A 27,923-nucleotide genomic window follows, 5' to 3' on the forward strand; every position below is an offset into this window, starting at 1 on the left:
GCTAAGAATGTGGAACTTATGACCACATGGAGTAGTTGAGGTGAATAGCATTGGCGCATTTAACGGGAAGCTAGATAATCACATGGAGAAAGGAATAGAAGGATATGTTCATAGGGTGCGATGAAGAGGGGTGGGAGGAGGCTCTTGTGGAGCATAAACACCGGCATGGACCTGTTGGGCCGAATGGCCTGTTTCCATGTTGTAGATTCTATGTAACATGCTGTACATATTTTGTCATAGTGATGGGATGGGTGATAATTTGCCTCTGAGCTAAATACTAATGGTATTGATTTAATTTGATATTTTTGAGGTGGTGGGAAGTGGGCAGAGGGTCATTACCTCTCTGTTCATCATAGGCAGTCCCTTGGAATCGAGGAAGACTTGCTTCCACTCCTGAAGTGAGTTCTGTTATGTTCAGAATAAATCCACAGGACTGTATTGCAAGCTCAAATAGTTGTGACCTTGGTCTCTTTATTCAGACTCCAGAGTGGAGAAGCAGCACAATGAATCACCTTTTCTACCTGCTTGCCCCAGGGTGCACAGGTGACCCTTAGGTCGCCCACAGATGTGCCCCCTAGTGGCAAATCTTATATTTTGGTGAGGTTTACATACATACATAACATCACTCTCACCCCCCCCCCCCACCCCTCAAAGTCTATGTACAAATTATTTGCAAGTTGAGGCGATCTGGCGCCCTGTGTCCCCGAGTCGATCGCCTGGGTTGAAGTCTGACATGATGGGTTCATCCTTGTGGTTGACGGTGAGGTCGCTTGTGTTAGTGGGTCACTGGGGGCCAGGTCCTTTCACAGTGGTTCCTGGTTATCTGTAGTTCGCAGTTTGGTCTGGTCCAAATGCTTTACGCTTTAGCCTAGTACATCGTTTCACAATCAAACGCTCCGTTTTCATCACATACACTCCAGTTCCCCCCGCCCCCCCCTTGGCTAATGCGGTGCTAGCGGCCCAACTGGGGCCCTGAACATGGTCTACATCATTTATCCTGATGTCGCGTGGAGGGACCATGCAATCATGGTACATTCTCTGCTGATAGCATATGGAAGGCTCGGTTCCGAGTGATTCTGTCTGGTGACTGCGTAGCATCCAGGATAGCCGTGTCCGTAGGGAGTCTATCGTGACATGTGTGGTGCTAGGTTTAGTGATTTGGGCTTTCTGCTTCGGACTATTGTCGCTGACCACAGGACTAGCAAGCCCAGGATGGCCACAATGGCCTTGAGACTTTCGGTAGTGGCGGGAGGCCTCGTGGTCCCTGTGGATCCTGAGCCACAGTACAAGGGCTCCGGACCACGGACTGTGTGTAGCCTCCCTGCCTTACTTTGCAACACTGGGATGGGCCTTTCGTCTTTGTGACGGATAGGTTGCAACATTCCGTCAGCAGTTCACCTTTGGCAGGCGGTAACGTGGGATCCTGGCTGGTCCAGGTCCTAAACTGGGGGGTCGTTGTGGTTTACCCCTCACTTTCTAGCACTTCCACGACTGTGAGTGGGTCTGCAGGCTGCGTCGTTTCCACCCTGGTGGTGGGCAACGGTAGCCAACTGGGGGCATTAGTACCGTTCTCAGTGCCTGGTCCATAGCAGATCATGTTACAGTGCACAGACAGTGTTAGACATTCTCGAAACAACACGTCGATAATGGTGCCTCTGCTCTCCCAAAACTGTGGGATGGGCAGCTTGTCTGACTCGAGCACATTTTGGGACACTCTTTGGTACGTCTCTTTGGTCCCATGAATACAGGCTGCTGCCTTGGGTAACTTATTGGATACATGTTCAATCGTTTGGGGCTCGCCCGCTACTTTACCTTGCTGCACAACACTCCCGACACTGTGTGATAACACATCACTTGTTACAAGTACTTTGTCAGATACATATACGACCGGTTGGTGTTCGCCCACTACTTTGGCTTGTTGTAAGGTCCCCCTCGACTCCATATAATGGTACATCATTGGCCGCGAAAGATCGCTCACATGGATTACATAGTGCAAACAACTTATTGAAACATAGTGGATTCCTGGCCTTCTCAGCGGCCGCCCCTTTACCTTTGCCCCAAACCCAGTCGTCTTCCTTGCTGGGCAACACATTCCTCCGTTCTGTTGTGGCGAGCTTCCGTGGTCTGGCCGCTCTCTCGTCCCATGGTCTGGACGCTCTCTCTTCTCGTGGTCTGGACACTCTCTCGTCCCGTGATCTGGACGCATCTTCCTCCCGTGGTCTGGACGCTCTCTTGTCCTGTGGTCTGGATGCATTTTCCTCCCGTGGCCTGGACGCTCTCTCATCCCGTGGTCTGGACGCTCTCTCATCCTGTGGTCTGGACGCACTCTCGTCCCATGGTCTGTACGCCCTCTCGTCTGTATCCGTGATGCCAACTGCCACGATCTTCATCCCCAGGGACTTGGCCTCTGGTGTCGGGAAGACGCATTCGTATCGTTTTGGCCGGAGTCCCACTCTGCTTGGTCGACCTGGAGCCTCTTCCATCGTCACAAAGAGGTCGTCAGCTTTGGGTGGAGTGTACCGCGCCTGTACCGCTGCTCGGTTGATCTTCACCTCCTCGTGATGAGCGGCCTGTGCCTCGGGGATCTGCAAATATATCTGCACTTCGATGCTTGGTTCAGCTGAAGGTGGGGGTTTGCTCAGCCTTTGAGAAGGGGAGACGTCGTTCGCCAGAGAAGGTACGCAGAGGTCTTCCCAATTCCATCGAATCTTCCCCACCCACCTTCTACCATTGGCCCATCACCTGAAACAATCCACAGTGGTAAATCGTGCACTGCTCCCTCATGAGATACTCTTATTTCCGCACTACCAATAACTGGTATCAGTTCCTTGTTGTAGGTGTGCAGCTTTGCCTGAATGGGGATCAGCTCGGGTCGCTGTGCTTCATCGCTCCACAGCCTCTCGAGTGCCTTCTGGCTCATAACTGATTGACTCGCCCCCGTGTCTAGTTCCATGGAGACTGGAGTGCCATTAAGTTCAACTTTTAACATTATCAGTGGGCTCTTGGTGGTGAAGGTGTGTATCCCATATACTTCCTCTTCATCCTCAGGTTGAGTTGCCTCTCCTGCTCGTTCATCGTGATCATCGCTGGATCGGTCGTCCTCTCCTGACTCTGCCACGTGGTGAGTCAGAGGTCGTTTGCACATTCGCTGGAGGTGCCCCATTGTTCCACAGCCCTTGCACACATAGGGCTTTATTCTTTTTATTCTTTATTCAGACTCCAGAGTGGAGAAGCAGCATGGTGAATCACCTTTTATACCCGCTGCCCCAGGGCGCACAGGTGACTCTTAGGTCTCCCACAGGTGTGCCCCTAGTGGCAAGTCTTACAGTCGTTGAGGGAAGGGGTGGGTCAGACTGGTTTGTCGCATTCTTCTTCTGCTGCCTGCGCTTGACCTCTGCACGCTCTTGGCATTGAGACGTGAAGTGCTCAACGCCCTCCCGAATGCACTTTCTCCACTTAGGTCTCTGGTGTCAGTGGTGATGTCGCACTTTATCAGGGAGATTTTGAGGTTGCCCACCATTTGCCATGAAGGAGCTCCGCATAGAGCACTTGCTTTGGGAGTCTCGTGTCTGACATGCGAACTATGTGGCCTGCCCAGTGAAGCTGATCGAGTGTAGTCAGTGCTTCAATGCTGGGGATGTTAGCCTGGACAAGGACAGTGATGTTGGTGTGCCTGTCCTCGGGGATTTTTAGGATCTTGCGGAGACATCGTTGGTGATATATCTCCAGCGACTTGAGGTATCTTCTGTACATTGTCCAGGCCTCTGAGCCATACAGGAGGTGAGCCATACAGGAGGGCGGGTAATTGGCTCGGATGGCTGGGAATCATACCAGTTCGAATGAATGGTTGTGCAATAAATAAACTTTGCTTGATAAATATTTAATTTAAAATTGATGTTTGGCGGGGGAGGGGGGGCCTGTTGTGTGAAGTTCTGTTAAAGATGTACATACAAAATTCAGATCGTTAATAAGTGATACTTTTTGTTTCATATTTAAACCAAGACTTTGCCGGGTAAATCTGGGTATTTAGTTGCAAGGGGCTTGTGCTTTTCTGACAGGGCAGATTTCTTTGGCTAGATGGGGGGAGGGAGAGTCTCACTGAGTCTTTCCAACCAGTCTTTTGGGAGAGTATTCCCGCACAGGAACTACACACCATTCAATACTTTCGCAATGTTGTCCTCCGATTAACCGATAAACAAGCGGCGTCTCCTCTCCCTTATCAAGAAACGCAATCACATACTGAAGTGCTGACATTAGACTTACAAGCACAGATCAGACTCAAAACTCCCTTGCAACCTAAAGCCGTGCTCGAAGACAGTTTACTTCTTTTAAAGAAAATGATGGTTTTAAAAAAGCACAATAGGTTTCACTGTATTTTGTGATGTGTTGATATATGTTGATGTCCCTTTTACATAAAATAAAAGGTAGTTCCTTCTTTTGCAGATGTTCTTGTCTTAATATTCTTTTTGCTCTGAGACCCACGCAGCGTTACATTGTTCTCAACCTTGATTTTGTGCCATTGTCCCAAATCCTTTCTCACTGTTAAAACTTGCGCCTTTCACGACCTCGGGACGTCCCAAAGCGCTTTACAGCCAATAAAGTGCTATCGAAGTGTAGTCACTGTTGCAATATAAGAGTTTGTTTTATTTCAGACTGTATTTGGGCTGATGCTGGTTTCAGTCCGGCTGGGACTTGATGCATAAGGTGATTGTTTAATAAAGTGTTTCGAATCAGGCTTCCCTCACTGTGCATCAAAATCATATGGAAGTGCAACAAGAAAAAACCGGTCCTAAACCCTACTTATTTTTTTTAAAGAGTGCAAGTATTAGGAGAGTGAGTTTATTGATTCGGTGTCTGGCTCACACTTCCTAATAGTGAGCGCCTAGTGCACGTAAGCGGCGGGAAAGCTGTTACTAGTTCAGTATGAAACCCCAGTCTGTCTCGCCTCCTGTCTGCAACCCCCTCCCCCAACCTTCCACCCTTTTGTCTCCAGCTCCCCACCCCACCAAGAACCGTTTTCAGAAAGCAAGTTTATAGAAAAGTCTCACGGAAAAGACTGTTAACAGATTTGCATACATGTTGCACAAATATGTACTTGATATTTATGTGTTCATTCTGCAAACTGTGCACATCTGATCAAGTTTTTTTTGAGAGTTTGGAGCTGCTCTAAAACTAAATTAACCGTCTTTTGGTGATGTTGGAGCGGTTTACAGACTTGCTGCAACTCTTGTTGGTCGATTGAGATTCAAGCGCACACTCAGAACAGAACTGCTGATATAAGGCGCCCATTTTAGGCTTATCTGAAAAAAAATATTCTTTCAACGCTTCCCAGTAATGAGCTGGCAAGAATCTGAGTTAAATTAAATCTGTTTTGTAATATATATAGATATTAATTCTCTTTGCAGACTGACAGTGATTCATTTTATATAATGACTGATTTTTTAAATTTGCAGATGGTTCTTGTCAAATGGGGGTTGTCTGAAGGATGCAGTGCTCCTTTAAGAGAGACGCCTTGTGTCTGATCAGTGTCTGAACAGCTTTTTTTCACAAAGTCCTAATAATTTCTCCAGTGATGTCAGAGGCAGACTTGTAAATATTATTGATGTGGCCCCAGTGCAAATCCCTCCCTAACTCACCCCCAAGGCTCCACCCATCCTCCCTGGCTGGTGGGGTGGAGAATGTTATAAAGGGGGCTGGAGAGGCAGCCACTCGTTCACTCACTGGCTAGAGGTGTAGTGAGAGGTGGTTGGTATTGGTTCCTTTGCCACCCTCTATCTCTGTCTGCCCTTGCATAGCACCTCCCGTGCCAGTGCCCGCTGTCTCTCCGCTCCTTTGAACAGAGGGGGACAGAGAGCATCCTGACTGCTGTAAAGGCGGACGGTGCTGGGAGAATGCGCCACTCCACACTCCTGTTACTACTGGCCGTGTGTCTGAGCGCAGCCAGCGGCCAGAGCACCAAGGATAAGAGGCAAGCCCAGAACCCGTACGATGGAGCTACCCAGAACCAAAGTAAGTGTTCAAAAAAAAGTTCCATTAAACTTTTATTACAAACCCTCTGAAGCGTGTTCTAAACTTGTATATAAAACCCCTTTGCAAGGTTTGCTAAACATGTATCCCGTTAACTTTTGTTATGTTGCACAGTTTGAGAAGACCGCTGTTTGATAAATCAACCCTACATTTATAAATGGCTATATCGTGTTTGAAATGCCTCCCGGGGTGGATTTGGAGTAAATCAATTTTTATTCATGTAGTAAATGAGGTGAATAATTTGACCGAGTGTATTATTAAAATAGCTCTTTCAAAGAGCCGGCACAAAACACGAGGGGCCGAATGGCCTCCTGCGCTGTTTATTTCCAGAGTTAATTCCGAGCAGAAACTGGAGCGCACAGCACAAGGGGTTAATGCAACATGCATGTGGCTGGGTCTTGTTCATCAGCCTATGTGTTTCCTTTGGGGTTGCAAGAATTTATCCCTGCTACAGAAAGTTAAACATTACACTCTGAACCCCCCTCTATAATTTCAACCATATTTAAGTTTCCACTGCACATTTTAAGGACACTCTTTGACAAAGGACCATCGACCGACCTTTCCCTCTCTCCACAGATGTTTCCTAACCTGTGGAGTGTTTCCAGCATATTCTGTGTACATTTCAAATCTCAATATCAAATGCGATATTTAGCAGTTTTTTGGTACAATTGCATCTTTCCGTTCTTCATGGGGGGGTTATTGTAATCTTAAACCTGCTAATTTGGCTAAGAATCCGATGAACAAACTTTCATGTTGCGAGTCTGTTTGCTGCCTCGCCCAAGGAGCCATCCCACACGTGTAAGCTTTTGACCCTGAATCTTGACCGGCTATTCGACTACATAGGCCATCACACCCAAGTCCCATCCCGTTGGTGGTGCATCCGCTGGGGTAGCTGGATTCGGGATCAGCAGCCGTCGCTGTCCCCTTCCTAAACTCGGTGATTGTAGACCCCCTCCCACCCACTCGCATAGCTCACATGTGACTTGTTACAGTCTTGGGATCGAACCCACGGATCTGCCCTGATTTACACACACTTGCTTTTATTTATATCGGGGTTCGATGCGTGGGTGTCAAACTGGCCTCGTGCAAGTGGAGCCCAAACTCTGGAGTAAACCTGGCGGATCCTAAGAGCAAGTTTACCCTGGGGTTTTGTTGCCTGTGATGGGAGAGGGCTGCATCTCAGCTCCCTAAAACACACAACTTCAAAGACAGCTTATGACTTGGCTACTCACCGAGATATCGGAGAGGGTCGAGGTAGTGGTGAGGGGCGGGGAGAGCCCACTGAAATATATTATCTTTTTAAATGTCTATTGGCCATGAGCTGGAAGTTATATGGCCAGGAGAAATAAATTGTTTTTTGAGCCTTTCTGAAGAAATTGCTTAAATTATATAATCCTGAAATAGAAGTAAATAAAAATGATACTTGTGGATGTGGAAATTTGAAAGGGAAAGGGAGCATTCTGAAAACACTCAATAGATTAGTCAGTATCTGTGAAGCAAAATAATATTTAATTTTATGAGGTTCCTTATGTTTTGTTGAAAGTTGATTTTATGGTTATGTTTCTTTATTAGTTGTGCCTCTTTAAAAAGAAGAGTGGGGTGGGAGGGATGACGATGTAAATTGGGTTTCTGTTTGGGACACAACAGTGTAATCCTTACGGATTTGTTGTGAAAAGGCATCAGTGAAGAGAAAAGATGAGTTAATGTTTCAGGCATGGCCCCTTCATGAACCAAGGGTCCACATCTGACACACAATCTCGCCTGTTCGCTCCATGGATACTGACTGATCTGCTGAGTGCTTCTAATTTTATAATAGGTTTGATCTTTTGGGAAACATTTGATTTGATGCATCTGTGTGTATTTCCTCTCTCTGTTCAGATTATTGTTTTGACAATGGAAAGGTTTACCAGGTCAACCAGCAATGGGAGCGAACTTACCTGGGCCGGGTGATGATCTGTACCTGTTACGGGGCAGGTCGAGGCTGGAATTGTGAATCGAAACCTGACGGTAAGTCAGCAATTAAGGAGCCAATATCACTGGGCTCCAAGTAATGTATCTTGGCATCTAACACTACCTCTAACTGCAGAGTCCCAACAGATGTAACAATACATTTTTCCTCCCATTTTTACAGCTTGTTTTAAGTACAGTCCCAATGTATTACAGTCCCAGTGTGTTACAGTCTCAGTGCGTTACAGTGCCAGTGCGTTACAGTGCCAGTGTGTAACAATGCCAGTGTGTAACAGTGCCAGTGCATTACAGTGTCAGTGTGTTACAGTGCCAGTGTATTATTACAGTGTGTAACAGTGCCAGTGCGTTACAGTGCCAGTGCGTTATAGTGCCAGTGTGTTACAGTGCCAGTGTGTTATAGTGCCAGTGTGTTACAGTGCCAGTGTGTTATAGTGCCAGTGTACGGTCCCAGTATGTCGGTTATTTTCTCTATTTTGAAGGAACGTTTAGCTGATATTGTTGATGAAATAAATAGAATATTGTAATTGGGGAGACATTTTAAATATACCTGCAGCTTTGCAAAAGGTTGTGAGTTTAATTCCCACTTGAGCACAAAATCTAGGCTCGCATTGTAGGATAAGTTTTTTGGATGAGATCTTAAACCGAGGACACGTCTGCCTTCTCAGGTGTATATTAAAAAAAAGTACCCTGCAGCTCCCTCGCAGCCAGCTCACTGGCTTTTAAATAGGAAAAACCGCACCTGTGCAGCATTTGGAATGGGCTGTGCAGCCCCTTAAAGTGGCCGTGCACCCACCAAGTTAAAAGGAACATTGCCCATGAACATTGTCCAAAAAGAGCAGGGGAATTCTCCCAGTGTCCTGGCCAATATTTATCCTTTAATAATCATCACTAAAACAGATTATCTGGTTAATGCTGTTTGTGGGAGCTTGCGGTGTGCAAATTGGTCACCATGTTTCCTACATTACAACAGTGACTACACTTCAAAAAAACTTCATTGGTTGTCAAGTGCTTTGGGATGTCCTGAGGTCGTGAATGGCACTGTAGAAATGCAAGTTATTTCTTTCTGATGTCTGAAGCAACCTTTTACGTCCTTCCACTGTACAACAGACCAGATGTTGTCACAGCTCCCCCAGTAGCAGAGTGGGTGAGGGTCATAGCCCTCACAAGTTCCAGGTTTGACTCCAGCCTATGCTAAGTTTGCTTATCTCAGCTGGGGAAACAGTACAGCTCACCTCAGCACACCTGATTGGCTTGATGTCAAGGTGTGGAACAGGCCTGCACTCATAGGCTAAGCTCATTGAGAATGGGTCGGGATCCAGAGGACTGCTAGTGTCTAGGTATTGTACCCCTCGGGAGAGGAGAGGAAGAAACATTTTGGTGAGAGTGGGGAGCGAAGGGGGAAAACAGAGAGTCACTTCTCAGATGAAAGGACCTTCAAGAGGATGGGTTTAATCAGCTGACCTTGACTGTGTTTTGATTGGTGCAGTTGAAGAGATATGCTTCGACCAGTACACTGGGAACAGGCAACATGTTGGTGATACCTGGGAACGCCCCAAGGATGGCATGATTTGGGACTGCACCTGTATCGGAGCTGGCCGAGGAAGGATCAGCTGTACCATTGCAAGTAAGGAAAATGAGTGCCGAGCATCACATAAGAGCATAAGAAATAGGAGCAGTAGCCCCAACAGCCCCTTGAGCCTGCTCTGCCATTCAAAGATCATGGTTGATCTGATCATGGCCTCAACTCCACTTTCCTGCCTGTTCCCCATAACCCTTGACTCCCCTATAGTTCAAAAATCTGTCTATCTCCACCTTAAATATAATCAATAACACAGCCTCCACAGCTCTCTGGGGTAGAGAATTCTAAAGATTCATGACCCTCAGAGAGAAGAAATTCCTCCTCATCTCTGTCTTAAATGGACGACTCCTTATTCTGAAACTATGTCCCCTAGTTTTAGATTCGCCCACAAGCGGAAACATCCTCTCAGCATCTCCCCCCTCATTATCTTCTTTGTTTCGATAAGATCACCTCTCATTCTTCTAAACTCCAATGAGTATAGGCCCAACCTGCTCAACCTTTCCTCATAAGACAACACCTTCATCCCAGGAATCAACCTAGTGAACCTTCTCTGAACTGCCTCCAATGCAAGTATATCCTTCCTTAAATACGGAGACCAAAACTGTATGCAGTACTCCAGGTGTGGTCTCACCAAGGCCCTGTACAGTTGTAGCAGGACTTCCCTACTTTTATACTCTATCCCCCATTCAATAAAGGCCAACATTCCATTTGCCTTCCTAATCACTTGCTGTACCTGCATACTAACTTTTTGTGTTTCATGTATGAGGACATGATCCCTCTGTACCGCAGCATTCTGTAGTGTCTCTCCATTTAAATAATATTTTGCTTTTCTATTCTATTCTTCCTACCTAGTATTGCAGGGATTGGATGGGATGGGAACAGAAATGTCCCTATTCTGAGAAAGTTCCAGATCCCAATTACATTGCAGCTTCCTATCATCAAAATCCTTTTTTATGATCTATTCATTTCAGAATCTTTTGATCTGTTCTCTGTTCAGATGCCCAATGGATTTTTCTCATCACATTTTCTTCTGTCATCACCAAGTTGAGGCGTATCTGTTTGGGGAGTGGGGGACTGCCTAATTTTGCGCTTTCAAGCTTAGGATAGGTGCAGCAAATTTTGATTTTTAAGAAGGCTCTTGGCACCAAGCCCCAGCCATTAAAGGAAGTTTACATGTGAGGGTTTGTTTACAATGAACCCCATCGCTCTCCTGTTATAAACCCCAACCCTCTCCAGGAATAATTCCCATTCTGGGGCTTCTCCCCCAATCACCCCTTAGTTCCCAGGCTCTTCCCTAATTCCCTCCACCAGGGCTCCTCCTGATTCCCCTGCGGCTCCTCCCCCACTCCCCCCAGGCTCCTGCCCATTCCCCTGGGGCGCCTCCCTCAATCCCCCCAGGGCTCTTCCCCATTTCCCCCCAGGGCTCTTCCCCATTCCCCGCCACCTGGGCTCCTCCACCAATACTCTAGTATCCTCCCCCTTTCCCCACAGGGCTCCTCCCTCTTTCCCCCAGGGCTCCTCCCCATTCCCGTGGGCCACCTCCCTCAATCCCCTGGGCTCCTCCCCCTTTCTTGCCTGGGCCCCTCCCCCTTTCCTCCCAGGGCTCGTCCCCCTTTCCCCCCGGACTCTTCCCCATTCCCACCGCACCAGGGCTCCTCGCCCAATCCCCCCCGGTCTCTACTTCCGAGTGACACCCTGACTCGTTCTCCAAACTCCTTGTGTGTTCCTCCCCCAAGGTCCCCGGGCTTCTCCCCCAATCTCCCGGGCTCCTCCTCCATCATCTTGTCCCACCGACATTTGCCTGCTGATTCCTGAAAGCAGAAAATGTCCCTTCCATGGCCAACCCAGGTCATTTTCACATGGTTCAACTGCCCTGTCTCTTCCTTGGAGTAGGTCTATATCAGAGCGAAGACATAAACTCTACACAATTAGATCGACCAAAACGCTGTCTTGCAAGAACATAAATACTTCTGAAACACTCGTGGAATGTGGGAGTCTAACCAGGAAGAACTGATCAAACTGCGAATGTAACTTTAAGGACAGTTTAAGTCAATCAACACTTGTTGTTCTCTTGTGTTTCTCAGATCGCTGCCATGAAGGTGGTCAGTCCTATAAGATTGGTGATACCTGGCGGAGACCCCATGAGACAGGTGGCCACATGCTGGAGTGTGTTTGCCTTGGAAATGGGAAAGGAGAGTGGACTTGCAAACCAATAGGTAGACCGTTCTGCATCAGAATCCAAACTTGAGCATGAGCACATTTTCTACTTTTCATAGCACAATGCTTGTTGACCTTCAGTACAAAACTATTGTGCTGAAGATAGGGTTCAGTCTTTAAAAGAGATCCTTCAAATTGCTTGTATCTCATTGCAAGATTGCTGTCAGCCCTGAGGTCAGATTAAATTCTGCAATATCAAACAGCGTGGCCTGGTTGGAATAGGCTGGTACACTCAAACATAGGGACAGGATACCTTCAGTGAGAAAGCAGGCCAACTGGCTATGTGATGGACAACATTGTCTGATGAGAGCCAGATGACCATATGATGATCAACATTGTCCAGCGGAGGCTAGATGGCCACATGACGGACCATACTGTCCAGTGGAGTAGAGCTCTAGCTCACTGAATGAATCTGCCCTTCCCATTCCCAGTACTGTGCAGTCCGCCATTATTTCTGGATCAGTGTCCCTATGTATTTCTGCTATTTGTGTTAGTTGGTGAAGGTCTGTTTTTTGCTGATGGTTTAATCATAGTGTCAGCAGTGGTTTCGTGCTGCAACTCTCGACTCTTAAGTCAGAAGGTTGTAGGTTCAAGCCCCACTCCGGAGACTTGAATACATAATCTAAGATGACACTCCAGTGCAGTACTGAGGGAGTGTCTGAGGTGCCGACTTTCAGATGAGACGTTAAACTGAAATCCTCTCAAGTGGATGTAAAAGATCCCATGGCAGTATTTCAAAAAAGAGCAGGGGAGTTCTTCCTGGTGTCCTGGCCAATATTTATCCCTCAACTAACATCACTAAAACTGATTGTTAGGTCATTATCACATTGCTATTTGTGGGAGCTTGTTGTGCGCAAATTGGCTGCTGTGTTTTCTACATTATAACAGTACTTCAAAAAGTACTTAATTAGCTGAAAACTACTTTGGAACGTTGTGAGATTGTGAAAGGTGTATAAATGCAAGTCGTTTTTTTCCTTCCTTTGCAAAAAGACTATAGATTGAAAACTTCCTTCTGTGAAGAGAATGCAGTTTGATAGCAAAAGGGGTTAAAATGCAATAGCTCAGCCAGTCAATGCATCATTTGAGCCAGGAAGGACCTGAGTTCAATCCGTGCTCTCTGCTGATTTCAGTCCAGGTGTCAGTAGGATTGTTAGAACTGGCTTCAGTCCCCAGGAAAGGGCAAAGGACAGCCTCCGTTAGTGTGTGGCCATTGGGTGAGGACAGGATTGGGATGGCTAACACTGCCCTGTCGTGGAATAACCCATTGGCATTTAGTGCCCAGGCTCAGGCACATAGATAGCTGCAGCCAGTACCCATGGAATCAGTGCAAAGTCACTGCCACCAAAAGAGGAGCAACAAGGAGAGAAAGATGGATAAAAGAAAGTCTTAACTTGCCTCAGAACTTAATTGTACGCCTTGTGTTTATACAGCGGAACGATGCTACGACAATATTGCGGGGACTACCCATGTGGTTGGAGAGACCTGGGAAAGGCCATACCAAGGCTGGATGATGATGGAGTGCACCTGTCTGGGAGAAGGCAGTGGACGTATTACGTGCAGTTCGCGGAGTAGGTTCAGCTTTTGCCTTTAGCGCGATCTTATGACCCTTAGATTTGAACTTTTAGTTAAACCATTGAGCGTGGAACTGGCTGTTTATGAAATCCAATCTGTCTAATTGAGGCATTTAAGATGATTAAGGGAGTTGATGGGGTAGATAGTGAAAAACTATTTCCTCTGGTGGGAGAGCCCAGAACAGCATGACCTTAACATTAAAGCTAGTTCATTCAGGGTGATGTTAGGAAGCATTTTTTTCATACAAAGAGCATTGGGCATCTGGAACTCTCGACCCCAAAAGGCTGGGAGTCAATTGAACATTTTAAAACTGAGATTGATAGATTTTTCTTAGTTAAGGGCATGAAGGGATATGGAACCAAAGCGGGTAGGTAGTTAAAATACAGATCAGCCATGATCTAATTGAATGGTGGATCAGGCTCAAGGGGCTGAATGGCCCACTAATGTTCCGAAGGCAAAATTGGAGATGAAAAATACACAACCAATGCACTTGTATGTGTTAATCTGTTTATGGGTCCAATATGATAACTTCGTCCAGCCCTAAACCTTCCGAGATCTCTGCGCTCCTCCAATTCTGGTCTCTTGAGCATCCCCGATTTTCATCATTCCATCATTCAGCTGCCGAGGCCCTAAGCTCTGGAATTCCCTCCTTAAACCTCTCCATACCTCACTCTCCTTTAAGATGCACCTTAGAACCTGCCTCTTTGACCAAGCTTTTGGTCACCTGTTGTAATATCTCCTTATGTGGCTCAGTGTCAAATTTTGTCTGTGAAGCGTTTGGGATGTTTTACCAGGTTAAAGGGGCTATAGAAATGCAAGTTGTTGTTTAGCACCTGAGGTGTTGACAATGTGTTGAATGTGGTTACAATATTGCTCCTTTCCCCACCTGTTACAGACCGGTGCAATGACCAGGATAACCGGATGTCCTACAGAATTGGAGACACCTGGACAAAGACAGACAGCCGGGGAAATCTACTTCACTGTTCTTGTACTGGCAAAGGGCGCGGAGTGTGGGAATGTGAACGCCATGCATCTTTGGCATCGGCTGTTGGTAAGTGTGGGCTGCAGGCAGAGGATCAGCACTTATTGTAAATGAGGGCATGTTTTAACACAAATACATAGGATATACGGCACAGAAACAGGCAGTACTCTAAGTGTGGTCTAACCAAGGTTTGATACAGGTTTAGCATAACTTCCCTACTTTTCAATTCTATACCTCGAGAAATAAACCCTCGTGCTTTTTTTTATGGCCTTGCTAACCTGTGTCGTAACTTTTAGTGATTTCATGTAGTGATAATACAGTGATTTGAAATCTCTTCTACGTATCTATTGTACTGATGTTAAACCTATTCACATAATTAAAGAGCTGGACAGCTCAATCCCTAGCAATTCGAGCGGAAACAGTCCCTGCACCTGAATGCATAGGCCCGAGGCCCACCTAATATTGGGCCTCAGGCCTCATTATCATCTGGCAGCGAGCTGTGGACACCCAATGGGTGACTAGGCAGCATGCCAGGTAAGAAACTCGAAAATCGGGCTCCTGTGTCACCTGGGAGAGACGGGGAGGAGGATGGTGACCAGGATAGTGGGAGGAGGGGTGGGGGCAACCAGGATAGGGGCCTCAGAGGATTGGGAGGGAGTGCGACGGTGATGATCAGAGTGGTGGGTCGAGGTCGCAATTTGTGGGGGGATGGGGAGCAGTGGCCCTTGTGGGATATTTTAAAATCTTACATTTAAAGACCATCAGTTAGGCCACATGTAGACTTGGTTTTCCTCTATCTAACTTCTCCTTAAAGCATCTCTGCTATTCATCTCAACCACTCCGTGTGGGAGCGAGTTCCACATTCTCACCACTCTCTGGGTAAAGAAGTTTACCCTGAATTTCTTAATGGATTTATTAGTGCCTATCTTATATTTATAGCCCATTGTTTTGGATTCCCCATAAGTGGAAACATCTACAAAATAACTAGTTCTTGAGGGAAAAAAACTGCACCCATGCAATATTGGCCATAAGGTACAATCATAACTGTTTTAAATCCATTCTCCGAACTGAGGAAATTAAAATCCTCCTCCGAGCATCACGGGTCAGAATACTGGGTGTGGTGTCCACCTGATTTTCCTGCCCCATTAATTCAAAATGGATGTAAAAGCAGGCAGGCCCCATGGATTGGGGCGGAAAAAAATCTTCAAGAACAGTCGGTGCGCCTAATCTTAGTTGGGGGGCAATTTTGGCCCCCAAGGCTCTTCGTGAGTGTGATAACTTGCGATCCTGCAACATTTCAATCAATTCCATGGGTTTGTTCTGCCTCTCATTTTGCTGCTCAGATCTGGAATATTTTCTGGGGTATTCAATTTTTAAAAACGAGGAAATATTTATTACCTATTAAAAATATTCATCTCATTCCTCTTTTCTAGATGTTGGCTCTCACCTACCGCACAAGCTGCATCCTGCCATTTACCAAACCCAACCCCAGTGTGTCAGTGACGGTGGTATTTTATACAGTGATGGGATGAATTGGATCAAAATGCAAGGCAGCACACGTATGCTGTGTACCTGTCTGGGTAATGGTGTGAGCTGCCGGGAATTGTGTAAGTATTAGCGCCTACGCCATCTCTGATCAGCAGCAACATAAGTCACTAGTGTGAGTACCACATGTATGTTCTTTTAAGTTTTACATTGCTTAAAAAGTGACTTGCTCTCTTGGCTTGTTGGCTGTTACAGAATGCCTGTCAGGTTACCGTTCTGTTCATTGGCATGGTTGGCAAGCTCGGGCCCAAGTCTGGTCGAGGTTGGGAGGGGGAAGAGGGGCAATGTTTCGAAGTGTGCAGAAGCACAGGCTGGGGCTTGCTGGGTTTGAGGGCTACATGTTCCCCATCAAGTATCTAACATTCCCGGTGGTCAGCAGTCTTGTGCCAAGCACAAGTCTTGGGAGTGCATACACAGGTGGCGGAGTGGGGGGGTGGGGATGCCTGTAAAAATTTGTTCATAAAAGTTTGAAGAGTCATGATATTTAGCAACTAAAACATTCTTAAGGTATGTTGGTATTACATGAATACTTGAAGATGGCTGCTTTTCAGCATTGTAATAGTGACTGCAGACGATCTGGTGCTGGTGCAGGGCTCCAGGACTTGAGGTTGAGTGTTGCTCTTTTTCTAACCAAGATGTGCCCAAGACCTTTGCGCACTCTGCTGCGTGATCTGTCATCAGTCTGCCAATTAGTTGCATTCTCAAACAGTAGGACACCAGTTCCCAGATGTGGGCAGTTGGCAGGATGATCAGCAGCTGGAGCAGGAAGAAGCAACTTGATACTACAATTGGTAAAATTGGTTATTCTGGGAGGATGAGCTCAAGTGGCCCTTATTTGGGTCTTAGTATGGAAATGTTTTGGTGTAACAACACAAGTGTCCAAATTGGTTTAATATCAACCATTTTCCTCCTTTGGAGATCAAATTTTAATTATTCCGGCATGATACAAACCTCTCTGGTCATCAGCAGAATTAAGTCTTTTGGCTTGAGTTAAAGATTGCATATACTGCAGGAAAAAAATATTAACTAAACGCAGTAATACACCCAGAGATGGCATGCCATGTCCAGCCATGAATCTCTCACACTCCCGAACACTAATCACTCTTCAGTGGGGTACACTGCAGCGCTTTGCGTTCAGATGGAAATTTACCACTGGCGTTTGTGAGACCTTGGGGGGCCGAAATCTGTCTTGCCTCATTCACACCCCGCCCCATTCACATCCCGCCCCATTTGCCCCCTCCGCCCCATTCACACCTGTCCATTCGCCCCCTCCCGCCCCATTCGCCCCCCTGCGCCATTCACAACCTACTCCATGCTTCCCTACATGAGACTAATTTCACCCTGCCTCCATGTCTTATTTTCCCATCACCTGAGGGCATAGTACTATACAATCTAGTAATGTTTTTGACCCATATAGTGTCGAGCCGTAGCTTAGTGCTTAGCACTTAGATCGTCATGGGTTCAAGTCCCACTCCAGAGACTTGAGCACAAAATCTAGGCTGACATTCCAGTGCCAATGCAGAGGGAGTGCTGCACTGTCAGAGGTGCTGTCTTTTGGATGAGACATTAAACCGAGGCCCTGTCTGTCCTCTCAGGTGGACGTAAAAAATCCCATGGCACTATTTTGAAGAAGAGCAGGGGAGTTATCCCCAGTGTCTTGGCTAATATCTCTGAATCAACATCACTAAAACAGATTATCTGGTCATTCATTATCACTTTGGTGTTTGTGGGAGCTTGCTGTGCACAAATTGGCTGTCATGTTTGCTACATTATAACAGTGACTACACTTCAAAAAGTACTCAATTGGCTGTACATCTCTTTGGGACATCCTGATGTTGTGAAAGGCGCTATAGAAATGGATGTTCTTTATTTTTTAATTTCTTTGTGTTAACCAGCATCACAGACCTACGGGGGAAATGCCAATGGAGAGCCGTGTATGTTTCCGTTCACATTCATGGGCAAGACTTACCACTCCTGCACTAATGAAGGACGACAAGACGGCAAGTTGTGGTGCAGTACGAGCACAGACTTTAACCGGGATCGTAGTTACTCTTTCTGCAGCCAGCAGGCTTGTAAGTTAAGATGCCTTTCCCTGAAGCTATCTTTCTAAACACAATTACTACTGTAATGCATTTGCTTCATGGATTAGTTGCTTAAACATTCATAGCAACCCATTGCTATTAAGAACTAGATGGTTTATTAACAAAGGTTTAGCAATCACACTACACATTACCAGTTCATCCACTAGGCTCACAACCACCTGCCTCATTGTGGATCCTCTAAACCCAACTGACTGGGGTTTTATTGAGTCTTGTGAACATCATGTGACTGGCTAAGCCACTCACAATTCAACAGCTCTACAACTATTTTAGTATAACGTAAAATGAAGCGCCTCTTTTTGGCAAGGGCACTAGAACCCACAAATTTCAAATTAAACTTTACCAGAAACTAAAATCAAATGAAAATTTGGTTGCTGGTGGTGATGATGCACTCCAGTCCCTCTGGTGCCCACCTCTCGTGGAAGGCCGCAAGCATACCGGTGGACACTGCATACTCCATCTCCAGGGACAACCTGGCGTAAATGTAACCACGGAAGAGAGGCAGGCAGTCGGACTGAACGATTGTTTCGACCACCCGCTGCCTGGACCCGTTAATGGCCCCCTTGGTCATGCCCAGGAGCATTCCCAGGAGGAGGCCCTCCGACCTACCTGCTCCCCTCCGCACAGGGTGCCCAAAGATCAGGAGCGTGAGACTGAAGTGCTGCCAAAAGTCAAGGAGCAGCCCCTTTAAACAATGAAACTAGGGCTGCAACCTCACACATTGAACATAGACATGGAACACAGACTCTCCCAGGTCGCAGAAATTGCAGGCGGCCTGGGAGTCCGTGAACCGACTTATAAACCTATTGCATGGGACTGCTCCGTGCAACACCCTCCAGGCCAAGTCCCCAATAAATAAAGGAAGGACTCCTGCGTAGAGAGCCCTCCATTGGGGACCCCCACCTTCTCCAGGCGGCTCTACAAACCTGTGAGCATACTCACAGGTGCATACATTACAACTACCTCTGCCTGTTTTATTGTAAAGTTCAATCACAAACTGTGATGTGAGCCCTCCCACCCCCACACACCGGATAACTCACTTGGTTGGGGGTCGGAAACCACACAGACATGCAGGTCCACCCTCACCCCACGATAACTGTTCCACGCTGGGACTATCTGATCCCAGTCATGATGGCAGTTGGGGCCTGCTTTCAGGTGCCATGGTGCCTTGCCCTGGAATTGTCGGGTGATAGATATCTATTAACCCACTGCTGGAAAAGTGAGTGTCTGTGGGGTGAGGGCAAGATGGGGGTGGGGGAGGAATGGTGGGAGTGGTTTGCCCGTGATGCCCCCCTCCCTTCCCCCACTGTGGTTGAATTGCTCGTCAATGCTTACTGTATGCGTGTGAAGAATGGTCCGGTAAGAGATTTATTCCAGCAGGAGTTTTAGGACAGGAAGGGGAGGCGAAAGATTTAATCATACTTCTATGGGATAAATTTTCCGACTGTGCACTCATAAGACAGGAATGGCGGACACTCGGTTGCAAACACACCCTTCTTGGTAGGTGTGGGTTTAGGCCCAAGACCTACATTTGTAAAATTTACCCTCAAGCCCTTTTTACAGAGTAGGCCGCAATCCTTTAGTAACACCCTATTTCTACCAAATGTCTGTCAGCTAATAAACTACTTTTAATCAGCAGCATGGTACAAATGTTGCAATAATGACTCTTAAAACCCATTTTAAATGCAGTCCCATCAGTTGAATACAGTACCAGATATAACTGGCGCGCTGGCTAGTAAACTTTCTTTGGTTAGGAGCTGGGTCAGGGAGAAGGGACGGGAGAGAAGATGGGAGTCTGTTCTTAGCCATTTAAATTTGTTCTTAGTAAATGTCTACTGTGAAACGACTGACTTTTTATCCCCTCATTTTTTGTTCACCTTTCGCTACAAGTAGCCTCATTGGTGCAAACCCGGGGAGGGAACTCCAATGGTGCGTTGTGTCACTTGCCCTACCTGTACAACATGCGAAACTATACCGAGTGCACAGCTGATGGCAGAAAGGATAACATGAAGTGGTGCGGGACAACTGCTAACTATGATGCCGACGGGAAGTTTGGCTTCTGTCCAATGGCAGGTATGGCTCAGACCTCCCCAGCCCCTCTTACTGATTCTTTTCCCTCCTGGTCTCGGTCATCATGGTAACTTAGAGCAGGCTGAGTCGCAAAGCAATGGAGGCTGTCAACTTGACGAGTTACAATTTGTCTCGTTGGCCCTATAACGACCGTTAAAATCTGACTCTGGCACATGGGGGAATCTTTTGTGAATGAATCGAATGAACTAACGTACTGTAATATGTATTGTTAATTTTGCCAGCTAACATAGGAACAGGTGGAGGCCAGTCAGCTCCTCCAGCCTGTACCACCATTCAGTTAGTTCATGGCTCATCTGTATCTTAGCTCCATTTATCTGCCTTGGTTCCATATCCCTTAATACCCTTGCCGAACAAAAATCTTAGCAATCTCAGTTTTGAAATTTTGAATTGACTCTCAGTCTCAGCAGCTTTTTGGGGCAGGAGTTCCAGATTTCCACTGCCCTTTGTGTGAAGAAGTGCTTCCTGACATCACCCTGAATGGTCCGGCTCTCTGGTTAAAGTTTTCCCCCTTGTTCTGGACTCTCCGACCAGTGGAAAAATGTCTCTTTCTCTACCCTATCAAATCCTTTAATCATCACCTCAATACAATCACCCCTTAATCTTCTATACTCAAGAGAATATGCTAAAAGAATATTGCATACTAAAAAAAGCGTTCCAAATTTAATTTGAGCTTAAATATACTGACTGGCCTCCACCTGTTCCTATGTTAGCTGGCAAAATGTCATTTGAAGTCCATAGTTTAGGGGAAGTATTATAATGCAATGAACCATATCAGTGCACTTCTCAAATGTGTGTAATGTGAATGAATGAATGAATGAATGCATGCTTAATTATTTTGAATCATTACACTTGATTTTGTCTCTAACTCTTATCGCTTATCTTTAGACTTAGCCTGATACTGACTTTGCCACTTACACCCATCACCTATTACTAGAACACGAAGAGGTCTGCACCACTCCGGAAGGGGTCATGTATCACGTTGGCGACCAGTGGGACAAGCGCCACGACCAAGGCCACATGATGAGATGCACCTGTAACGGGAATGGCCGCGGCGAATGGAGCTGCATTGCACACACTCAGCTTCGCGGTCAGTCTGCTCGGTTCGAACGGCAGCCAATCCACTCATGCCATGTTCTGTTTGCTGTCTATGGACTATCGCTGTGGGCTTGATACCATATTAAGAGCTTATATGTATGTGTGTGTGTCTGTCTCTCTCTCTGTCTGTGACAGTCTTTGTCTGTCTGTCTGACTCTGTCTGTGACAGTTTCTGTCTCCCTCTCTGTCTGTCTGTCTCTCTGTCAGTCTGTCTCTGTCTGTCTGTGACAGTCTCTCTGTCTGTCTGTGTCTCTGTTGTCTCTCTGTCTGTCTGTGACAGTCTCTGTCTCTCTCTCTGCCTCCCTCTGTCTGTCTGTCTCTGTGTGTCTCTCTCTGTCTGTCTGTGACAGTCTCTCTGTCTGTCTGTGTCTCTGTCTGTCTGTGACAGTCTCTGTGCCTCTCTCTCTGTGTCTCTTTCTCTATGCCTCTGTCTCTTTCTCTCTGTCTCTCTCCCCCTCTCTGTCTTTCTCACTGTCTCTCTCTGCCACTCTCTCTGTCTCTTGCTCCCTGTCTGTCTCTCTCACCGTCTCTGTCTATCTCTGACTCTGTCTCTGTCTCTCTCTCTCTCTCTCTGTATCTGCATCTCTTTTTCTTCCGGTCACTCGCAGCCTGCTTGGGGCTCAGGTGCGGAATGGCTGCCAGCGCGTATGGAACTGCATTCAGAGCGAAAGAAATTAATTTAATTGTAATTATATGTTTAAAAATAATGTGCCTTATTTCAGAGATGCCCCTAAATGCAGTAAAACCAATGTGCTAGCAAATACAGAAGTAAATGATACAGAACATTTAGAGATGCTGCAGCAAGCACTATTTCTCGAAGGATTATGTTATAGAACTTGAGTTCAAATGCATTAAAGTAATGCTGATATAGACCACGCGGGTGGTATAGTTATTTATGAGGAAAACTGCGACAAAATACAAGAAGACATTAATGTGTGTAATTGGCAAATTAATTTCAATACTAGCAGAGACCTGCAAAACATTTGCAGTCAAGTTAGTATATTTATTGCAACAGTACTTATTTAGACTGTTATTGTCTTCTTCGTCTATAGAATCAACGCTGATGTCCTCCTTCCCTCTCTCCATCCCTCCCCTCTCTCCCACCCTCCCCCTCCCTCGGCTTCCCTCTCTCCCTCCCCTCTTTCTCCCTCTCGACCTCTCTCTCACTTTCCCTCTCTCTCCCTCTCTCTCTCATAAGAAATAGGAGCAGGCCACTTGACCCCTCGAGCCTGCTCCGCCATTCAGTAAGATCATGGCTGATCTGATCATGGACTCAGCTCCACTTCCCTGCCCCTCAGCATAACCCTTTACTCTCTTATCGCTTGAAAATCTGTCTTATCTCCGCCTTAAATATATTCAATGATCCAGCCTCCACAGCGCTCTGGGGCATAGAATTTCATAGATTTATAACGCTCTGAGAAAATAAATTTCTCCTCATCTCAGTTTTAAATGGGCGGCCCCTTATTCTAAGTCTATGTCCCCTAGTTTTAGTTTCCCCTATGAGTGGAAATGTCGTCTCTGCATCCACCTTGTCGAGCCCGCTCATCTTATAAGTTTCAATAAGATCACCTCTCATTCTTCTGAACACTAATGTGTATAGGTTCATCCTACTCAACCTATCTTCATAAGTCAACCCCCTCATCTCAGGAATCAACCTAGTGAACCTTCTCTGAACAGCCTCCAATGCAAGTATATCCTTCCTTAAATACGGAGACCAAAACTGTACGTGGTACTCCAGGTGTGGCCTCACCAATACCCTGTATAGTTGTAGGAGGACTTCTCTGCTTTTATACTCTATCCCCCTTGCAATAAAGGCCAACATTCCATTTGCCTTCGTGGTTACTTGCTGTACCTGCATAATAACTTTTTGTGTTTCATACACAAAAATCCCCCAGGTCCCTCTGTACTGTAGCACTTTGCAATTTTTCTCCATTTAAATTATAATTTGCTTTACTATTATTTCTGCCACAGTGGATAAATAACCTCACATTTTCCCACATTATACTCCATCTGCCAAATTTTTGCCCACTCACTTAGCGTGTCTATATCCCTTAGCCGATTTTTTTGTGTGCTCCTCACAATTTTCTTTCCCACCCATCTTTGTATCACTCTCCCTCCCTCACTCCCCCTCCTTTTCTCCTCTTTCTCTCCCTCCATCTCTCTCTGTCTCTCTCCTCCCACCCTCCCTCTCCCTCCCAACCTCTCTCTCCCTCCCCCTCCTAACCTCTCCCTCCCTCCCCCTCTTCCCCTTCCTTCCTCTCTCTCCCCCTCCCTCTCTCCCCCTTCCTCCCTCCCTCTTCCCTCTCTCTCCCTCCCCCTCTCTCTCTCTCCTCCACCCTCTTTCTCTCTTGCTCTCTCTCTCACCCGCCACCTGCTCCTTGGGCCCATTGGCCCCGCCGCATTCACTGCCGCCTCCTCATTGGAGCAGACCCAGCATTAATCAAACTTTTAAAATTTGTGCCATCGCTCCCTGCCCTGATTGGCTGTGAGGCCAGGTGGGCCCTGATCGCCCATTCGTCAGTGCAACTGTCACTCAGTCTAGACCACGTGCTCCCAGCCCCCGGCCCTGCTTTGCCCCAGGACAGACATAAAATGACTTATTATTATAGATAGATAAGTGTGAGGTAATATATTTTGGTAGGAAGAATAAAGAGGTCACATACTCCTTGGATACTAAGCTGGGGAAATTGCGTAGCGCCCTGTTTGGGGGCGGTAACAGCCACAAGGCGCAAAATAACACGCTCCACTTGTTCTGTGGACGCGAGCAGGCTGGAAGGAATCCGGGAGGGCCGACATTGCAGGTCGCTACCTGGACCACAGGGGAGCGGGTTGCCGTAGCATCAGCCCAGCACTCAAGTGAAGTGCCGGGCTGCCAGACCGCAGTACGGAACCCGCGATCCACCATGCAACAGGCCATGACCGGTAAGTCGGCCCTATGAGCGGCCTACAGCATACCCTGAAGCTGTCGCTGGCATCGCCTGGCGCAGCTTCAGGGGACCTTCCTGAATTTCCACTCTGGGGCGAAAATGGGTCGCTGTGCACAGTGTTGATGTCATCATCACCAGCCGAGCGGGGCGCTACCAGTTACCACCGCATCTAAACTCCTGCGGAATTTAGTGAGCGCCTCGCCCGGGCAAAAAGTCGCTTGTACCCCGTTAACGCCTCCTGGAATTCTCCCGAACGTCTTCCCTTAAGAGTCTAAATGGGGTAGAGATGCAAAGGGACTTGGGGGGTACAGATTCACAAATCGTACAAAATAGCAATGTAGGTTAATAAGGCCATAAAACAGCAAATAAAGCACTGGGGTCTAATTCTAGAGGGGCAGAATTTACAAAAAGAGAAGTTATGTTACACTTATACAGAACCCTGGTTAGAACACACTTGGAGTACTGCGAAAAGTTCTGGTCTCTATTATAAAAAGAATACAGAGGCACTGGAGAAGATGCAAAAAAGATTCATAACAATATTACCAGAACTGAGAAGTTATAACTATCAAGAAAGATTGAACCAACTGGGGCAATTTTTCTTTTAGAAAAGAGACTTCTGAGAGGTAAGCCTTATGAAAGGGTTAGGTAGGGTAGACATAGAGAAGATGTTTCCACTTGTGGGGAGTCCAAAACTAGGGATCATAAGATAGTCATTAATAAATCCAATAGGGAATTCAGGAGAAACATAGTTACCCAGAGAGCGGTTAAAATTTGGAACTCGCTACCACATGGAGTAGCTCAGGCAAGTAGCAATAATGCATTTAAGGGAAAGCTAGATAAACATATGAGGGAGACAGAAATAGAAGGTTATGCTGAGATGAAGCGGGGTGGGAGGAGGCTCATGTGGAGCATAAACTAGCTGGGCTGAATGGCCTATTCCTGTGCTGTAGATTTGATGGAACTCGCCAGGGATCAGCCTGTCATCTTTTGCTCACAGATCAGTGCGTGGTGGACGGAACAACATACGAAGTGAACCAAACCTTCCACAAACAGCACAATGAGGGACACGAGATGAACTGCACCTGCTTTGGCCAAGGCAGAGGGCGATGGAAGTGTGACGCCATTGGTAAGTTTTCACACTTTAAAATTGTTTTAGTCGACGAGAGTGGTTGACGAATGTCCTGGCTGGTCTAGAGCTGGGGTTAGACTCTGGTCTAGGGCCTCTTGAACCTGGTTTTGAATCCAGCCCGGAGCATTGGCCAGTGTAGGATGATTTTGGATGGCTATGGGGCGATGTACATGTGGAACCCAACGTGTTTTCAGATGATGTCGCCGAGGAGAACATGTAGATGAGAAATACGAGGGGGTCAAGGATAGATCCTTGGGGGACACCAGAGGTAATGATGCGGGAGTGGGAAGAGATTAGATACATTAGAATGGAACCAGGCGACTGCAGTCCCACCCAGTTGGATGTTGGTGGAGAGGCGTTGGAGGAGGCTGGAATGGTCAACTGTATCAAAGGCTGCAGACGGGTTGAGAAAGAGGAGGAGGGCTAGTTTACCACGGTCAAGGTCACAAAGGATGTCATTTGTGACGTTGATGAGAGCTGTTTCAGTACTGTGGCAGGGTGAAAACCTGATTGGAGGGATTCAAACATGGAGTTGCGGCAAAGATGGGCACAGATTTGGGAGGCGACAACACGTTCAAGGACTTTGGAGTGGAAAGGGAGGTTGGAGATGGGGCAGTAGTTTGCAAGGACAGAGGAGTCGAGAGTTGTTTTTTTGAGGAGAGGGGTGGTGACGGCAGATTTGAAGAGGAGGGGGCAGTACATAGAAACATAGAAATTTACAGCGCAGAAGGAGACCAATCCGACCCATCGTGTCTGCGGCAGACGACGAGCCATACGGCCCTTGGTCAGCAGCCCTAAAGGTTACATATAAACCTATGAACAATGACGGAAGGCAAAGAGCACCCAGCCCAACCAATCTGCTCACCACAACTGTGACACCCCTTATACTAAAACATTCTACACTTCACCCCAACTGGAGCCATGTGATCTCCTGGAAGAGGCAAAAACCAGATAAAAACCCAGGCCAATTTAGGGAGAAAAAATCTGGAAAAATTCCTCTTTGACCCATCCAGTCAATCAAAACTAGTCCAGGAGATCACCCCGGCAGTATTCTATGCCCTGCAGTACTTACCATTATATCTGCGCTGTCCCAACAAAAGGTCATCCAGTCTAATCCCAATTACCAGCTCTAGGTCCGTAACCCTGCAGGTTGCGGCACTTTTAAGTGCCCATCCAACTGTCTCTTAAAAGTGGTGAAGGTTTCTGCATCCACCACTCTTCTAGGCAACGAGTTCCAGATCCCCACAACCCTTTGCGTAAATCCCCTCTAAACCTTTCACCAACCACCGTAAAACTATGCCCCCTCGTTATAGACCCCTCCACCAATGGAAATAGACCCTTACTATCCACTATGTTCAGGCCCCTCAGTATTATGTACACCTTGCTGAGGTCTCCTCGCAACCTCTTCTGTTCCAATGAGAACAAACCCAGCCTATCCAATCCGTCCTCATAACTAAGATTCTCCACGTAAGGAGAGAGAACCGTTAACAATGTCAGCTTACATGGGAGCCAGGAAATGAAGTTGGGTGGTCAGCAGTTTGGAGAGAATAGGGTCGAGTGAGCAGGAGGTGGGTCTCCTGGACAAGATGACCTCGGAGAGGCATGAGGGGAGATAGCAGAGAAACTGGAGAAAGATGGGAGTTCAGGGCTAGAGCACCACCTTTTTAGACAGTGCATTCCAGATCATCACAACTTGCAGTGTAAAAACATTTCTCCTCATCTCACTCACCGGTTCTCTTGCCAATTACATTAAATCTGTCTCCTGGTTACCGACCCTCCGACCCTTATAAAAGCTTGGCACTCTTAGCAGCTGTCTGGCAGGGTTGACCCCTTCCCCCACTCATAAATCAAATCCCCATTTCAAAGAAAATAAAGGTCAAGTCAGAGGTAGGCTACTCCAAGTCCTTTTGAAGTTTGATTCCTGCTCTGAATGGATTCCCCTTGCACCTCCTCACCTGCAGCACCATGGGCTAGACTTTCCTATGAGCCCCTCAACGCCCGATTGCCCGCTCAGAAAAACCGCTAATGTTTGGTAAGTAACGCTGGCGAGAATTTCCACTTTTATGTTAAAACTACTCGTCCGGCGAGAAACTGGGCATTGCACCTTTATTCTCGGTGGTTTTCCCGGTGGCTAAAAGGAAACTAAGTAAAAGAGGCATTTTTAAAAAAATGTAATCCGAGGCTGCGGTTGGGCCTCGGGAGGGGGGAAAACTTTTTTTAAAAAGTCAATAAAAAAAATAAAAACGTAAAAAGCATTCCCAAGACACTTTTACACCTAATCGCCATTTTAACATTAAAAAAATAACGAACCTTTAACTTAGCTTTCGTTGCAGACTACTCTCCTACCACCCTGTTTAAACAGCTTTTACAAAGCGGTTCCCTCGGCGATCTGGACGGGCTTCCGTTGAGGCCAAACTTACGCCCTGGTGATTTTCTCGGTGTTGCACATTGGCGGTTTGGTCCTTGCGGCCGTTTTCAGATTTGGGCGATAACCACTAAAAAACTAAGGGGGAAACTTTCGCTGGGCAGAAAAACAGCTGTACTGCCGAGAAAATCACCGGGAACCTGCCAAAAATGGTAGGAAAGTCTAGCCCCAAGTGTCTGGGATTCCAATCAGCATGGACATGATTTCCCACTTTTTCCCCAAAATTTTCCAAAAGCAAAATGCTGGAAATCTCCCCCTTCACCCAAT

At 46.8% G+C, this 27,923-nt stretch overlaps 1 protein-coding gene across 4 annotated transcripts in view; it reads left to right on the forward strand.

Annotated features, from left to right (window-relative positions):
• Positions 1-5,704: 5,704 nt before the first annotated feature.
• The window catches only part of LOC139260078 (fibronectin-like), a 107,024-nt gene continuing 84,805 nt past the window's right edge, over positions 5,705-27,923 (forward strand). For 3 of the 4 annotated variants that reach the window (XM_070876210.1, XM_070876212.1, XM_070876213.1), the window contains exons 1-11: positions 5,705-6,009; positions 7,906-8,034; positions 9,482-9,619; positions 11,659-11,790; positions 13,222-13,359; positions 14,259-14,414; positions 15,779-15,952; positions 17,786-17,962; positions 19,880-20,062; positions 21,015-21,167; positions 25,100-25,228. In XM_070876210.1, the coding sequence (XP_070732311.1) occupies positions 5,892-6,009; positions 7,906-8,034; positions 9,482-9,619; positions 11,659-11,790; positions 13,222-13,359; positions 14,259-14,414; positions 15,779-15,952; positions 17,786-17,962; positions 19,880-20,062; positions 21,015-21,167; positions 25,100-25,228 (1,627 nt within the window). In that variant the 5' untranslated portion in view covers positions 5,705-5,891. The remainder of the gene's footprint in view (positions 6,010-7,905; positions 8,035-9,481; positions 9,620-11,658; positions 11,791-13,221; positions 13,360-14,258; positions 14,415-15,778; positions 15,953-17,785; positions 17,963-19,879; positions 20,063-21,014; positions 21,168-25,099; positions 25,229-27,923) is intronic. The other variant, XM_070876211.1, reaches the window with a different exon arrangement.

This window comes from Pristiophorus japonicus, chromosome 3, assembly GCF_044704955.1.
Source record: "Pristiophorus japonicus isolate sPriJap1 chromosome 3, sPriJap1.hap1, whole genome shotgun sequence".
Taxonomy (NCBI): domain Eukaryota; kingdom Metazoa; phylum Chordata; class Chondrichthyes; family Pristiophoridae; genus Pristiophorus; species Pristiophorus japonicus.